This window comes from Aspergillus flavus, chromosome 1, assembly GCF_009017415.1.
Source record: "Aspergillus flavus chromosome 1, complete sequence".
NCBI lineage: Eukaryota > Fungi > Ascomycota > Eurotiomycetes > Eurotiales > Aspergillaceae > Aspergillus > Aspergillus flavus.
Window position 1 is genome coordinate 3,296,788 of NC_092406.1, and position 15,549 is coordinate 3,312,336.

Below are 15,549 nucleotides of genomic sequence, written 5' to 3' on the forward strand. Positions count from 1 at the left end.
GAGTGATACACCAACTGCCAGGGATTTTCACCACAGGCGTAGCTACTGATATCCAGTCTTCTTCTCGGTTGAAATTTTACACAGAATGGGGGATGATCCGGGACGCAGTACACCGGATTGGAAAAAGATGATGAGAATCCAGTCGGTATGGGTAATGGAGAGAAGATGTTTCTAAATCAGGATCGACTCAGATCGATAAAGACTGAGACTGAACACGATAAAGGAAAAGAAAACTGGAACCAGGAAACGAGAGATAGGAACGAGTGGGTTCTTAAAGAATTTCATAGGGCCGTTGGTTTAGGATGGATGAGGTGGCCCAGAATCAAAAATGAAAAATTCAAAAGTAAAATAATGTATATGTGATGGTATCTAGCCACTGACGAAAGATACTAAAATAAAATCCAAAATGAATTCTCATGGATCTGATTAGCAGAGATACTCTCACAAAGTAAACTACGCCTGAGGATTATTCCCCAAGAAGCAAGTGCAACGAGAGACTACGACATGGATGGCAAACCGAGGGAGAAGCAGCATGATAACTTGCAGATTTAGCTTGACCACTACTTCCCCACTGAAACAGCGATAATTATACTAATTCACATCCACTTGGACAAACCAGGTTGTCTCTCCGATCACAGATTTTGACACCGGTGCAGAGTAGTACGAGGCAGTATGGATATGGCTTTCATTGATAGTACCTCCATCAGGTAAATGCCCCCTCTCTCTACGATAATTCGGATTACGATCTACCGGACGCTCCGCCGCGTTGCCTTCCTTTCCCATCGAATCCCCTGCGCAGCGGGTGCCACTTAAGGTCTAGACAAGACACGAAGTGGACTCCAGTTCCTGAACCACGGGCGCATAACGAGGCTCCTGCGCTGAGGGCAGAAAAAGTGGATATGCAAGATGCAAGGACGGGCTAGTACTTACTTAACGGCGTTGGAGAGGGGGATCAAGGTTCCAAGGACAGTCAGCCATGCCTCGGAAGAACTAGTATGCTAACATTGTCGGCTGCCTGAAGTCATCCCATCCGTCGAAATCCAGGGCAACTTGGGCCGTGTCCACTTCTGACGTCATGACGAGGCGGATGGAAGAGAAAAAACCGAGAAAGAGAGAGAGAGAGAGGGAAGACAGGGGGGTTGATAGGGAAAAAGTGGGATGACAGAAAGAAAAAGGAACGAGAGTCGACGATCTTAACATCTTGGAGTTAATATAAAAACCAAGGCGGTTAAGAGGAAAAACCGAAAAAAAAAAAACATAAAATAATTAATTAAGAATCGAGATCGAGCCAGATGAGGGACTTTTATTGATTAGTATGGATGGACTAGACCCCCGAAAATCTCTCAATGTACAGAGTTGGGAAAAAAAGAATAATTAAAAATTAGAAGGGAGATATCAAGAGAGAATAAAAAAGATTCTCATTACCATTCGGTATTATGAGAAGAGTTCGCGCATCGTGCAGACCACGCAAGGCGTCTATGGTGATGGGAAACATGCCGATTGAATTCTCGTCCGTAGTCATGATGTGTCATGGACTAGTAACCTTAGTTCCCAATGGCAGATGCGTGTGAAACATCCAATGGAGATCGATCGCGGTCCATAAAGACGGTTCATTGCGCCGGTGGTCGGATGGCATTGGTTATATTTTAAGTTATCGTGCCAATGCGGGTGATCCTGTGTCCCTAATCGTTGACCAAACTGGTAAAGTATTGTCTCCCGAATATCTCCCTTGTTGGACGGCCTAAATCGCATTCAATCGGATCACGATTCATCCCATCGTGGGGGTAAAAGAAGCTGACCTCAGTCAAGTTTTAGGTTAGGTGGGCAGAGTTGACCGGTAGTAGTACTGGAGACCTACCACTAGTACTCTTCCAATCATCATCGCCGGTTGATAATCAGTCCGACCGATCATTGGCCTATCTGGAGTGGGTGGGTACTTGGAGGTACTCAGAAATACTGAACATGGTGGGAAGCTCCAGTATCTTACCGTGTACTGACAAGTAACGCTGATGTGCCCATATACATACATAGCTATCGATGGCTCGAGATCCAAGTGAGATCTCAGGCTGCCTCGCAGTGAAGGCATTCAGGCATTCAGGCATCCAGGCAACTACTAGTACAACTTAGCGTCACTAGTTCTACCGGTACTACCTTCGTATACTCGGAGGAAGCACAACACATGCAGTATGGATAGCCCAGAATTGTCCAGTTGGTACGGATCATGTGTGGAAGAGTCCAGATGGCTGTTGCCCCTACAGTCAGGCCACACACACACCACGTGACGTCAGTGACCAAGAATCACCCCCTCCTTTTTATAGGTGCTTCTGGAAGGCGGTGGAAGTTCCTCGTGTCGTCATGGAGGGTCTGGAAGGTTGAAAAGGATGCCCAACACCAAGCTATATAGACATCGGCGAGCTCCAACCACCAGCATTTCCATTCTTTTGTGTAACAGTCATACAGATAACTATAATAATAGTTAAACATACCCCTCTAATTCTCTCAATCACCTCAACTACCTCAACGACCTTACATACCTGCACACTATTCGAACACACACAACTGATCAACCCGTTTCACCATGAACGGCGCTCAATTCACAGATAGAGCTAACAAGGCCCTGCTGGATTCCAGCAGTTTGGCTGAACAATACTCCCATTCTCAGATTCTCCCCGTTCACCTAGCAGTGGCCCTCTTAAATCCTTCTCCAGATGAATCGAAAGACCAACAAGCTACGGCACACCCCTCACACGATTCCTCTTCGGCCCCTCTCTTCCGCCAAGTCATTGAACGCGCCCATGGCGACCCTCAGCTTCTCGAACGCGCTCTCATGAAGACCCTGGTCCGTTGTCCAAGCCAAGACCCTCCCCCCGAATCCGTTAGTGTCTCTCCAGCACTAGCCAAGGTTATTCGGTCAGCTTCCGAGTTGTCCAAGACCCAGAAGGACAGCTTCGTTGCTATCGATCATTTGATTGTGTCCGTCGCCCAGGACTCTCAGGTCCAGCGAGCATTGGCGGATGCCAACATTCCCAACGTCAAGTTGCTAGACTCTGCCGTTCAGCAAATCCGCGGTACGAGGAGGGTAGATTCCAAGACAGCCGACTCAGAAAGCGAGAATGAGAACCTCAAAAAGTTCACCATTGATATGACGGCCCTCGCAAGAGAGGGCAAGATTGACCCTGTCATTGGCCGCGAGGAAGAAATTCGTCGAGTGATTCGTATCCTCAGTCGCCGAACGAAGAACAACCCAGTGCTCATCGGTGAGCCTGGTGTCGGAAAGACCACCATTGTGGAGGGGTTGGCTCGCCGAATTGTGAATGCCGATATCCCGGCAAACTTGGCTCAATGCAAATTGCTTTCGCTCGATGTCGGTTCATTGGTTGCAGGAAGCAAGTACCGGGGTGAGTTCGAAGAAAGAATGAAGGGAGTCCTCAAAGAGATCGAAGAATCTAAAGAAACAATCGTCCTGTTTGTCGACGAAATCCATCTTCTCATGGGTGCAGGCTCTAGCGGTGAGGGTGGCATGGATGCCGCCAATCTTCTGAAGCCGATGTTGGCTCGAGGCCAACTGCACTGTATCGGTGCCACGACACTAGGCGAATATCGGAAGTATATTGAGAAGGACCAGGCGTTTGAACGACGTTTCCAACAGGTCTTAGTGAAGGAGCCTTCTGTTAACGAAACTATCTCTATCCTCCGTGGGTTGAAGGAGAAGTACGAAGTGCATCACGGTGTCAACATTCTCGATGGTGCCATTGTTTCCGCAGCCACACTGGCTTCGCGTTACCTAACTGCTCGTCGACTTCCCGACTCTGCAGTTGATCTTATCGATGAAGCTGCTGCCGCTGTTAGAGTGACACGTGAGTCCGAGCCTGAGGCCTTGGATAACTTGGAGAGAAAGCTCCGACAGCTGCAAATCGAGATCCATGCCCTCGAGCGCGAGAAAGATGACGCATCTAGAGCTCGCTTGGAGGCAGCCAAGCAGGAGGCAGCCAATGTTACTGAGGAGCTGCGCCCGCTGCGTGAGAAGTACGAAAGCGAGAAGCAGCGCAGCAAGGCCATTCAGGATGCCAAGATCAAGCTCGACTCCCTCAAGATTAAGAGAGATGAGGCAGAACGGTCCGGGGATACAGTGACCGCCGCTGACTTGGAATACTATGCCATTCCGGAGACCAAAGCTCTGATCGAAAGACTCGAGGTGGATCGCGCGAAAGCGGATGAAGAACGACGTGCTCGCTCCGGAGACGCTGGAGAGACACTGCTCGCTGACGCTGTCGGCCCCGATCAGATCAACGAGATTGTTGCTCGGTGGACTGGTATCCCTGTCACCAGACTCAAGACCACTGAGAAGGACAAGTTGTTGAACATGGAGAAGCACCTCGCCAAGATAGTCGTCGGCCAGAAGGAGGCTGTGACCTCCGTATCGAATGCAATCCGACTCCAGCGATCTGGCCTCAGCAACCCTAACTCGCCGCCAAGTTTCCTCTTCTGTGGTCCATCCGGAACTGGTAAGACCTTGCTTACGAAGGCTCTTGCAGAGTTCCTCTTCGATGACCCCAAGGCTATGATTCGATTCGATATGTCTGAATACCAGGAACGCCACTCTTTGAGCCGTATGATCGGTGCGCCTCCGGGATACGTCGGACATGATGCTGGTGGCCAGCTGACAGAAAGCCTCCGGCGACGCCCGTTCTCCATTCTTCTTTTCGATGAAGTTGAAAAGGCAGCCAAGGAGGTCCTCACGGTTCTCCTCCAGCTCATGGACGACGGACGTGTCACAGACGGTCAAGGCAGAATTGTCGACGCGAAGAACTGCATCGTCGTCATGACGTCCAACCTGGGTGCCGAATTCCTGTCTCGTCCCGCCACTAAGGATGGACGGATCGATCCTCAAACTCGTGAATTGGTCATGGGCGCCCTCCGTGACTACTTCCTTCCTGAATTCCTCAACCGTATCTCCAGTACGGTCATCTTCAATCGCCTCACCAAGAAAGAAATTCGCAAGATCGTCGACCTCCGTCTGGACGAAGTCCAAAAGCGCTTGGAGCAAAACGGAAAGAACGTCACGATCGAATGCACAGAGGAGGTCAAAGACTACCTCGGCGACGCAGGCTATTCGCCCGCTTATGGCGCTCGGCCTTTGGCTCGCATCATCGAGCGCGAAGTTCTCAACCGTCTCGCTATTCTTATCCTCCGTGGAAGCATCGTTGACGGCGAGGTGGCTCGTGTCATCATGCGCGATGGTCGTATCGACGTCCTGCCGAACCATGAGATCCCGGTTGACGAAGATCAAGACATGCTCGATAGTGAAGATGAAGCCATAGCCGAGATGGAAGACGGCAGTGGTGACATGGATCTCTACGAGTAAATTTACTAAAAAAAAGGGGGATTATCAGCAAAAAAAATCAAAGGGGATGTGCATTTTTGAAGATATGGAGTGATGACTGATGATGATAACATGACTTTTTCTTCTCGCTTGATTATGGGTATTGGCGTTGTTGTTAATATTTCTTCCTTGGACATATTATATGCACTTTGTACACAGCATTGAGATAATGTGCTTTAATAAATAGATTCAGCTGGAATAACTGGATGTATCAACAAAACAATAAATTCAAATCCCTGAATTAATGAGCAACTCTTACAGTTTATCAATGTTCCAAAATGGTAATTATCTTAGATATTCGAAGCAATGTACCTTACGAACTCCCACTACTCCCTAACTCCTTATCCCTAAACCATCTAGCAATCTCCCCCGTTTGACAAAACTCAACCTCATCCCCCCACCCCTTCAACCACGTCAACAACCGCTCCAGCATCCCAATCACATGCGCCATGCCGCTGGTATCCGGGTGCATCAGAACGGGGAAGATAGGCTCGTCCTCATTTTCACGAATCCACAGGAATCGATCCCGCCAGAGGTTCTCGACCACGCGCACATCGATGTAGCCGTGTGAGTTGTGCGTGTGAGGAAGGTACTGCATTGGAGTCATGTCTTCCATGTACCAGTTGCAGGGGACGCAGACGAGGGGCCGGCGGTCTTCCGTTGTAGGTGGGATGGGATGCATCCAGGTCGAGGCGGGGAGGGAGAAATTGATGGGTTGGAGGGGTGGACGTTTTGGGGCGAAGAAAGGGTGGCAGTCGTGGTCTGTTAGGGAAGCGTCTATTTTGAATTAAGTTAGTAAGGTGGATTGTCGGAGTGGAAAAGGAAGGAGCTCTTACCGTATTCGAATCCGTACTCTTCTAGTAGGTCTAATGTTGACTCGCGCAGTTGGTATAGAGGTGCGCGGTATCCGACGGGCTTCTTGCCTGTCAGTTTGGTTGCAATGTCGATACATCGGGTTAGCACGTCCCGTTCTTGCTCGACTGTCAATTGGTATGCTCCTTCGTGGGCGTAGCCGTGAAGTCCTATCTCGCAGCCTGACTCGACTACCTGTTGCACTTCCTCGGGGAAGCTCTCGGCAGAGTGGCCTGGGATGAACCAGGTGCAACGATCGGCTAGGTTGAGCTTTTTGAGCATCCGTAGGAGACGGGGAACGCCAACTTTGGCAGCAAAGAATCCGGAAGAGTAGTCCGCGAGGATGTTGTCGGGGTGTTGACCTGGTTGTTGTAGGGGGTTGGTTAGCATTTGTAGATCGCTTAAAAATGGAAAAGATGGCTTACCTGTCCCTAGCCATCCGGATACTGCGTCTAGGTCAATGGAGACGGCTATCCGGATTTTGTTCTGCTTGGGCTTTGATACAGCCCTTGGAATTGATTGGACTATACTCGACTCGGAGTGAGTGATTTGATTCTTTGTCTCTTTGCCGGCTTCGTTCTCCTTCCAGATCAAGCGACCTTCCATTCCTCCGTCGACACTTAAGCACTGTCCTGATATGTGCCCCGCCGCGCGGTGAGAGGCCAGGAAAGCCATCGTACGGGCTACATCCTCCGGTCTTGCGATCTTCTTGAGAGGTACCCTACTTTAGTTAGCGAGGATCTATAAGCTGTGGCGGTAGGGAATTGAACGTGATAAACATACGTAGCCTCGGCCTCAGCCCACATCTCCTTCGGGTCATCAAGCCTGCCCTCTATCAAGGGCGTATCTACCCACCCAGGTGCAACAGCATTGATTCGCGCCTTGCTATTGAGGCGAACTATTTCATTCTTCACACTCCGGACCAAGCCATACTGCAGGCCAGCCTTCCCAGATGCATACTCGGCATGGCCTTCCTGACCAAACTTGCCCGTTTCGCTCCCCGTTAACACGATAGCTAGGTTATCCAGTTCTTTACCAAGCGTCTGTTGAGACACTCGTGCTGCTCGTAAGAAATGCTTGATTGTCAGGAATGTTCCTCGGACATTGACTCGGTACGTCTGGTCCCATGTCTCCACTGGTAGTTCCCAGATAGGGTAGTCTTTGCTTTCATCTGTGATACCTGCATTGGCGATCAAGATGTTGACAGGCCCGAATCGCTTGTTGGCCTGCGCAATATTGGCTCGGACGGATTCCTCGTCCGTGACGTCACCTTTAAGGATGTGTAGCCGGGAGTAAGCCTCCCCTTGTATATCTGATACCTCCAAGGCTTGAATGTCCAGTGCTGTCACGTTGCATCCCTGATCTATATAGATATCATGTTAGATCATGGAATGTGCCATTTATGGAAAAGACTAAATACATGAGATGCAACAGCAACGATGGGATTTAGGCCATGCCACTTCTCCGGCGTGTACCGTATGAAGGCATGGTGTAACGGGAATAGTATACAATAGAGTCATGTAGACACTTAATCGCCATCTTGAAGTGAAAAGAACAGTCTACTTATGGTCCTCCATGCGCTGGAGTGCGACCGAGGTAAAGAAAGAGATCGGTATACCCAATCGAACATCGCACAGTTACATGAGTTAAAGCCAACGTACCTAGGAATTCTCGCACCGCTTGTTTTCCAATTCCGCCAGCAGCACCAGTAATGAAGACATGGAGGTCTTCCAAGCCTAGGAAGGTGGGAGATGCCAAAGATTTTCCTGACATACCGTTTAGTATGCAGCTATCACGATAAGAAGGCCGTTGGTTTACGGTATGAGGCACTAGTAGTCAGATTAGCTACTATTGCCGTTGTTGCCATAGATGAGGAAGGACGTACCGGGTGATGTGCATACGCCACAGAGCTCAATAGCTGGCTCGAATGAATTAACAGGGATGGATATAGGCAAGGTATACCACGTGCCTACGTTGATTGACCGATCGACAAACTGACGCCGGTAATCCATTCAATCTACGAGGCCGCGGGGCAGTCACGTGTGACTTAACGGACTTATGTTATTTCCAATATGATTATCATTATTTGATTTCTGATTTGAACTCGGCGGATTTCGAAACCGCGAGTTCTCACAGTAATTGTCTGTAAATTATCGTGTCTATTTGGTCGTATATCGGCTGCCGACAGAGATGCGGTAGGGAGCGTACCTTGTATTCTCATATAGCGATACATGTAACCAGCTTCCCACTCAAACTGAAACAAACCCTAATTGACGGTGCGAAATGGCATCAGGATCGAGACTACGGAATACTCTTAGTCCTCGGTGCTATCCTTGGCAATATCATTGACTTTGACCGCGTCCCCACTCAATGACATTAGTTCCTATAAGTTGTAACTATTGAAGCGGCCTAGACTATGTCAACTTTTGGCTGTATCAAATCACGCTATCTGCGAAGCAACGGCGGCGCTCCACCGGCAAAAAAGGAGTCCGTCACATTGGTATCACTGGAGGAGAAATTGGCCCCCAAACACCAGTTCGTCGTAAACAGAGTTCGTTGGGTTCTGAGACTGACTCGTACTAATACTAGCCACCGAAGGGGTTCAGATAATTTTTCTCGGCCTTCAATCAGTGAGTTGGTTCGAGGGCTTGCATTAAAACGAGAGTCATAAAATGGCGCATTCTCCGTTTCGGTCCAAGTTAAACTAATTAGTTGACCCGGTGTGATTTGTTCGACTTCTCTTCAGATAGTGAAAATTGGGCCCCGGAAAATTACCGAGGTCTGAACTATGATGGCAAGCGAAGTTTGCTCTAATTCGAGGTACAGTCTGGACATCCTTATGGGAGTTCGCTGGAGGATGGTTATTGGCCGCAACGGCGAAAGCACTGTACTTAGCAAATCTCACTATAATGTATAGCAGAAGTTAGACTCCTCTTTTGGGCGTAGTCTCTGTACATCAATGCGAGTCTGGGGTTGCTTCAACCGTTTCGCTATGGAAAGGTTACTACGAAGTCCACCGCGGGCGACGATGATCATATATGGATCCTATAACCATGGCATTCTATGACACGCGACTTTTGTGTAGTCTGCTCCGTCATCCCTGAAGTATTCCCGCGTGGTGCAGACGAGGGTGACAGCTGATCAGCAATAGTCAAGCTTCCGCGCATCGATAGTGTCAACGGCGGGCATTTAGAGTGGTTGCAGTAGTGCAAAACGAGCTCGAGCGGTCCGTAATCCTTCCATGACTGAAATAGGAATCTTAACGAAGCTCTGGAAGGAGAACTCGAATGAGCTATGTAAGCATCTCGTATTCAAAAAGCACGAATACTTGGCTTGATTTGATATCAACCTGCCACTTCGCACAGTGAAGTATATGCTACTCCGCTGGTCACTACAGGTTGGAGACGACAGATCCACCGACCTCCGGATTCTCTAGGAGTATTGCTCTGCCTTGCATTCTCAGGAGGTGATCTGAGTCGGCATAATTCCGACCTGTAGATCTTAGGACGGTCGATTAATGGGGGCAGGGAGCATTGTTGCACAACACAGGTAATTTTGCTAGATATTCATCCTACCAGGCTCGACCTGGTCCGTGGGTAGGGTAATGATGCTGAACACTGAACCAGCAAAAGGGAATTGGAGACACTGCGATCCTTTCCTGAAAACGGCCGTTGCCGAGTGGAGATTAACGTGACCAACCGTGGGCCGGATGGTATATGATCACTCTTAGGCGCTGAAGGCTGGTGGGACCTCGACGTGCTCTATGCACCAATGTTGAGTATACCCCATACAGCGGTGGAACAGGACACGCATACTTCAGCTTGGTTGCCGAAAGGCTTTTTGTTTAACTTTGTGATTAGGCAGCCTTTCGGCTGGATATTGCGGCACAACCCAAGGTTATTGTGATCGGTGAGAAGTCACCGATGGGAAATCTCGGGTAGTATCCGTGCCTGGCTTTTTATTTTTCCCTTTTCTAAAACTCATATAGGACACTTCCAGCTAGCTACTGTAAGCTCTTAGGATTTGGAATTCTGCATCATGTTTCACGCATTGCGCAGAACCCCAATGTTGGTCGCGTGAGTTGTATGAATACATGGAATCTTGTGGCACAGAACATGGAATAGCTCAGGTCCCATAGTGGAGTACAAGGAGTGTCCTCAATCTCCTCTTATTGGTGAGATCTCTTTTTTGGGGAGTACGTAAAAGATTCAGAATGGAAAAAGAACAGCAGCGGATAAAGACCGGCACTCGGCAAGACTCTCACCCGAGGCTGAACTGTAACGTGGAAACGCATTACAAGGTTTATCAGTGGTGAAAGCATCTAAGGTTACGGTCATAGGCCGTATGGGGGGCACCCCACTCACGTAATCAAAGGGAACCGGGAGATCTACGGTTAAAGTCCGTGGCATTTGGGACGGAGATAACGATAAGCTTGAGAATTGAATGGTCGACCAATGGTGTGCACCAGACCTTTCTACTTCCCTGGTTGCACAGTTGCAATCCTGGATGTTGGATCCATGGTGGCTTTGCCCCTATGATCATTATTGGGAGTATGTACTGTACAGCCGTATATCCGTGTCGACCCTCAAGAGTCAATAATGTCCACTCGAGAACCGTGGTCGTGCTTGATACCCTCTTGGGACAATATTTCCCCCCACTCCTCGATGATCATTGAATGATGTGCGTTGAGGCTGCTTCATATGGAGTAGTGTCCATATGGCATATACACAGTACATAATTGTAACATAGCATAGAGCCCCCCTCCCCAGACTTCCATAATAGCGCAGTGGATATTTAAATTCTCAAATGATCCTAATTACAGCTTGAATCCCAAACAGGATGGGAACAACGAAACAAAAGGAGGGGAAGAAATATATTATATACAGAAGTAATATTATTTTAAAAATGCAAGACAATAATCGTATGCTTCATGGCTGCGGTTGATGCGCCCCGTTAAGACTTTCGGTTTTGGTATGATGGGATCCCCAAAATTCGGGAGGCCGGGATTCGCGCTCCACCGTGACAGTAACGTCCTGCCGAATTCTCAGGGCTCTGTCAGAGCCATCATCGCTGACATCCCGATCGTCACTCGCTTGTATGCTAACGTCAGAAGCCGGCTTGTGAGGCGTAACAATGCTGCGGTTGTAATCGTGCATGCTAAAGTCGCCTGAGCGTAGTTGACTCGACGGCCCATAGTGCCGGCCGTACCCCGAGGCTTTGCTGGTCCACGGACCAGACCTATACCGGTCGGTGGCTCGCTTGGATCCACCTGTCCAGCTTTTGAGGGCAGGGAACACGTCGCGAAGGAGAGACCAGATGAGTGGCAGGTTGGTGACAAGAACAGCCACGGTTGCTTCCCGGAAGTACCAATTCATATAGACGTATGAGATGAGTGACGGGACGAGACAGTAAACCTTTGTCAGGACTGCTGCGACAATAACGAAAATTCCCATGCCGAAAATAACCACAAGTATCAGCTTCTGCTTGAGGGGCACGCGTACTTGCAGTAGAAGCGGCAGCCCGATAAGGAGCATCAGGATGTCTGCGGAAATTGATATACATCCCTGGATAATTTCGTAGTACTGGTAGCTTGAGCATTGATCTATTACATAGTCGGTCAGTTCATTTGCTTTGCTAGGGATGCCTAGAGAGTCAACGACTCACAGGATGTAGGCACAGCCCAGTAATTAGACAAGGGCCGGCAAATCAAGAACAGAGACAACTCAACACCAATAAAACCGAGGCCGACATATACGGCGAGATAATTAACCCATTTCCTCTGCCGCAAACCCTCCCTAACAAATTAAGTCAATGAATCACTCACGTCGATATTTGCTGGAAGCAACTCACGTTATACGTGCATAAATTATGAGCATACAGGTCTTCATCGCCCATACCGCGAGGACAAAGGAGTGTTCTGAGACAAAGACCCATTTACTCCCTCTCACTCGATCTGCTTTAATTGCCGGGGTCAGGTTTCTAATATCTTCCTCGCTCATCAAGTTCGAACCCCCCACAATGACGACTTCGTTCAATGAAACGCATAGGATCGTATACCAGATGATAGCGAAGACCATCAGGTAATCGTCTGTCTGGAGGTTTCGGATTCCTAACCGACGTATTCGAGCTACGCTATAAGGTGGTATGGAATTAGTATATGGACAAACTAGAGCAACGGGGATGCGAGGACTCTGTTTCTCGCTTTGAGGACAACTTACAATCGCAGGCAAACACCCAGCATCCCAACTGCATAGAGAGTCCATGTTTCCCGAGCGAAGCTTTTTGTAAACTCTGGACTGAAGCTTGACATGTTTTCGGAGAGCAACCTGTGAGTCCAGGGAATGATAGGTTAACTGGCATTCATTTCGAGCAGGTCCATGCAAGGGACCAAGGGAGGGACTATAGATTTATGAGGGGGAGGCACCGACATCTTCGCGATAAGCTTTTTGTAATTGGGCACATTTGCCAGGGGAGGTGTGTGGCTGCAAGGATCAACCGGCAGCCTTGACTCGGTGAGATCACAGAATTAAGGTACAATTACTATAGAATGGAAATGGAATTGGAGGAAAAACCGAAAACTATGGCGTCCCATGTTGGTTCCAGTGTGATGGGAGAAGTACTGTGAGCTCATAGGCGAACCAGAATCAACCAGCAGGCCCAAAGAGGGTAAGACACAGCACATCCAATCCATCGCCTGCGGGACCACTTGCTCCAGGAACTGAGTTCATGTCACACAAGGCCGGCCGGCAGTCGTGCTTGCTACCACGTTTGGTTTAATGGTCCCCGATCCTTGTATTTTTTTTTCTTTCCCTCTCTCCGAGGGTAATTGGAGTAATAACTTCTGGGAGGCTTGGAAGGGAATACAGTTGGTCGCACCATTGATCCAACCAACCATTGTATAGCGTGTATCTAAGTAATGTTCAGTCCACATAATTATTAGCTGGTGGGCAAATCATGATACGAAGGCATTTCTTTTTTCTATGAACATACTTGGCGAGCTGAAAAAGATTTTTCTCCTTAGTAAGGTGGGTAAGAGTTTTTTAGGGAACTAGATTCTCATGGCATAAGGCAACGTGCAGTTGGACGTGCAACGCAAAGTGTAATTACAGCGATTACAACTCACAGGGCATGGATTGGGGTGTTATCAAGTGGGCCCGACTACTAGTCTCAAGTTAATTCTGGCCCTAACCTCATTGAGGACCAGAGCCTTCTTTCCAAGTACCTACCTACCTAGCACCTCAGTTCCTTAGTTAATCTTCTGGGGCCCGGACGATAACATGCTGATATCAGGCTTGTCCCACTATCCAGTACCATAGTACTACTATTACTACTACTAATCTTAGTAGGACTAAAAATTTGTGTTGTGAACGAAATCATGCATCTCGTGTCAGAAGCCAAAATCACGCATATATTAATTATAGTATAGTTCGAGGCTGCGTCGGTGGCATCTTAGTCTCCGTTCGAGACACCCGAACGGAAGGATCGGAGATAAACTTTTGTTCTTTTGTCTTCCTTGTTTCTTAATTGACTTTGGACTGCGAGCACGAGAGGCCTGATCCCTGTCACTCAGCCACCTCAACTTGCGTTATCATTCGCACAGAATCTTCTCTGCGTATATTAATTAAGATGAAGTTTTCCATTACCGAAGAGAAATCGGATGATTTCTCTTCACTATATTAATAGTGGAAAACAACAGACCACAAATTATTCCGCTTACGCAATTCAGAGGGAAAAGTCCCTCTTTAGGCATTTTAGTTCTAAATACAATCATGTCTAGATTTAATCTCTCTGTCCCGGAGAAGCCGACGAGGTCTCGACCAAATTACTGACTCGTTCTTAGTATGAATGCCAAACCAGCCTTGTTTCACTTATCTCGCGTGAACAGGTGTTTCTTTGAGTCGCTGAGCGACCACCTCACATGAGAAGTTTCGGGGTTGGCTATAGGGAAATTAGCGGTAGATTGAGTCAGAGTGTTTATATGCTTTTCTTGGGGTACGTGTACTGTGTAGAATAGGCATGTTCTCTTTTCATTTGTTTTCACAGAAAAGGGAGGGGAGAAATAGAAAAAAAGAATGGCACCTTAAATTAACAATTGAAGAGCTGCCATTAGGTTAGGTAGCAACGAAATGCTGGTGTTGTCAATAAGAGCGTAGGGATAATTTGCAATGAAAATGAATAATCCGCTAGATAAGCGGACTGCGCGTAATCGCCAAATTAAGACATGGACTGTTCTGCCGGGGCCCCGTGTCATTGGCCCCGGTCTTTAATTAAAGTTAGGCTCCAAAAAACAGACTTTCTTGGTGGCAAGGGGCAAGTGGAACAATGTCTGTGTCTCTGCCGTTCCCCGTGCTAAGTTGCTAACTTAACTCGCCGTTCTAGCCTTATTGTGCATTTTTGTGTGCATGAAACTACTACCTCGCCCTTGTTTTTTTATTTTATTTTATTTATTTCGTTTTTGATTTTCTCCGCTAAACTAATACCATCACCTCTAACTAACTACCTAAAATCTCTTTTACCCTGGTTACCAAATCAATAGTCCAAGACTTACAAGGAAACGGCGGAGGTGAGAGAGTTTGGGACTCTGCTACGGTAGTATCGCTGAAGGTTGTAACAGAAGTTGCATTCTGTATTTCCTTTCATTAATCCAACTCATAGTAGGTACTAGATCTCCAGTAATACTTCCACTCATAATTACTTAACCGATCGCGGGAAGACGGAGTGGTCTGACGCACTACTACTTGCATGAGACCTTTTAAGTGCGGGAAGGTTGCCATATGGCATATCCTACAAAGATAACCAAAGTGGGGAGGTTCATGGTATTCAAGTATTGTCTGAAACTCGATCTCAGCCTTAGAAGAGGAAAAGGAATCCTATTTTCTTTTCAAAGCACATACGTAGGGATCATCTTCCTTCCGGGAGATGATCTCAAAGGGTTTGCCCATCTGCTGAAGCTCCCCCTTCAGGTAAAGACTCACACTTTTCCCCGGTCCCCCCTGTTCTCAGCATCCAACCAGCACGTTTCCCCGGCCCACTTTATACTGGCCACTGGCCACCAAGGAGGGCGGTTGACATCGATGATTTGCTAGGAATGACTGAAGTGTCCGTACTCCGTAGTAATCCAACTGTTAGTCCTCAAACTAAGAAGTATCCTGCTCCAGTGTATAAACTCTTAGATTCACACAAGAATCATATCTTTCATAATTTTTTTTCCTTCGCTCAATATCTTTGTCTCTAACCCACTATCTACTAGTAATAATTTAGAAGCAATGCCCGGCCAATCTTGCTAACTAAATCCCATCGTTGCCCTGGTCATT

The 15,549-nt window shown here is 47.9% G+C and overlaps 3 protein-coding genes across 3 annotated transcripts; 1 reads left to right on the forward strand and 2 right to left on the reverse strand.

Annotated features, from left to right (window-relative positions):
- Positions 1-2,578: 2,578 nt before the first annotated feature.
- On the forward strand, positions 2,579-5,365 carry F9C07_1225 (putative heat shock protein Hsp98/Hsp104/ClpA; the record flags this gene model as incomplete). Its single annotated transcript, XM_041284083.1, has 1 exon — positions 2,579-5,365. One exon carries the CDS (start codon positions 2,579-2,581, stop codon positions 5,363-5,365), a length of 2,787 nt encoding a protein of 928 aa, XP_041140748.1.
- A 165-nt stretch (positions 5,366-5,530) lies between these two features.
- Positions 5,531-8,329, reverse strand: F9C07_1079734 (putative xylanase/chitin deacetylase). The gene is made up of 5 exons (XM_041284080.2): positions 7,897-8,329; positions 7,019-7,598; positions 6,661-6,956; positions 6,220-6,597; positions 5,531-6,160 (listed from the first exon to the last, which is right to left on the reverse strand). Exons 1-5 carry the CDS (start codon positions 8,006-8,008, stop codon positions 5,697-5,699), a joined length of 1,830 nt encoding a protein of 609 aa, XP_041140747.1. The 5' UTR covers positions 8,009-8,329; the 3' UTR covers positions 5,531-5,696.
- Positions 8,330-11,163: 2,834 nt separating this feature from the next.
- F9C07_2228036 (uncharacterized protein) lies at positions 11,164-12,545 on the reverse strand (the record flags this gene model as incomplete). The annotated part of the gene is made up of 4 exons (XM_041288328.2): positions 11,164-11,837; positions 11,900-12,030; positions 12,086-12,367; positions 12,454-12,545. 4 exons carry the CDS (start codon positions 12,543-12,545, stop codon positions 11,164-11,166), a joined length of 1,179 nt encoding a protein of 392 aa, XP_041140746.2.
- Positions 12,546-15,549: the final 3,004 nt, after the last annotated feature.

What these genes read in the sequence shown, in the direction of transcription:
- F9C07_1079734 (XM_041284080.2), bottom strand. Translation starts at nt 8,008, where the DNA reads ATGTCAGGAAAATCTTTGGCATCTCCCACCTTCCTAGGCTTGGAAGAC. An exon ending in AGCGGTGCGAGAATTCCTAG is followed by an intron (nt 7,599 to 7,896) that starts GTACGTTGGCTT and finishes ATATCTATATAG; the next exon opens with ATCAGGGATGCAACGTGACA. An exon ending in ATCCGGATGGCTAGGGACAG is followed by an intron (nt 6,598 to 6,660) that starts GTAAGCCATCTT and finishes TACAACAACCAG; the next exon opens with GTCAACACCCCGACAACATC.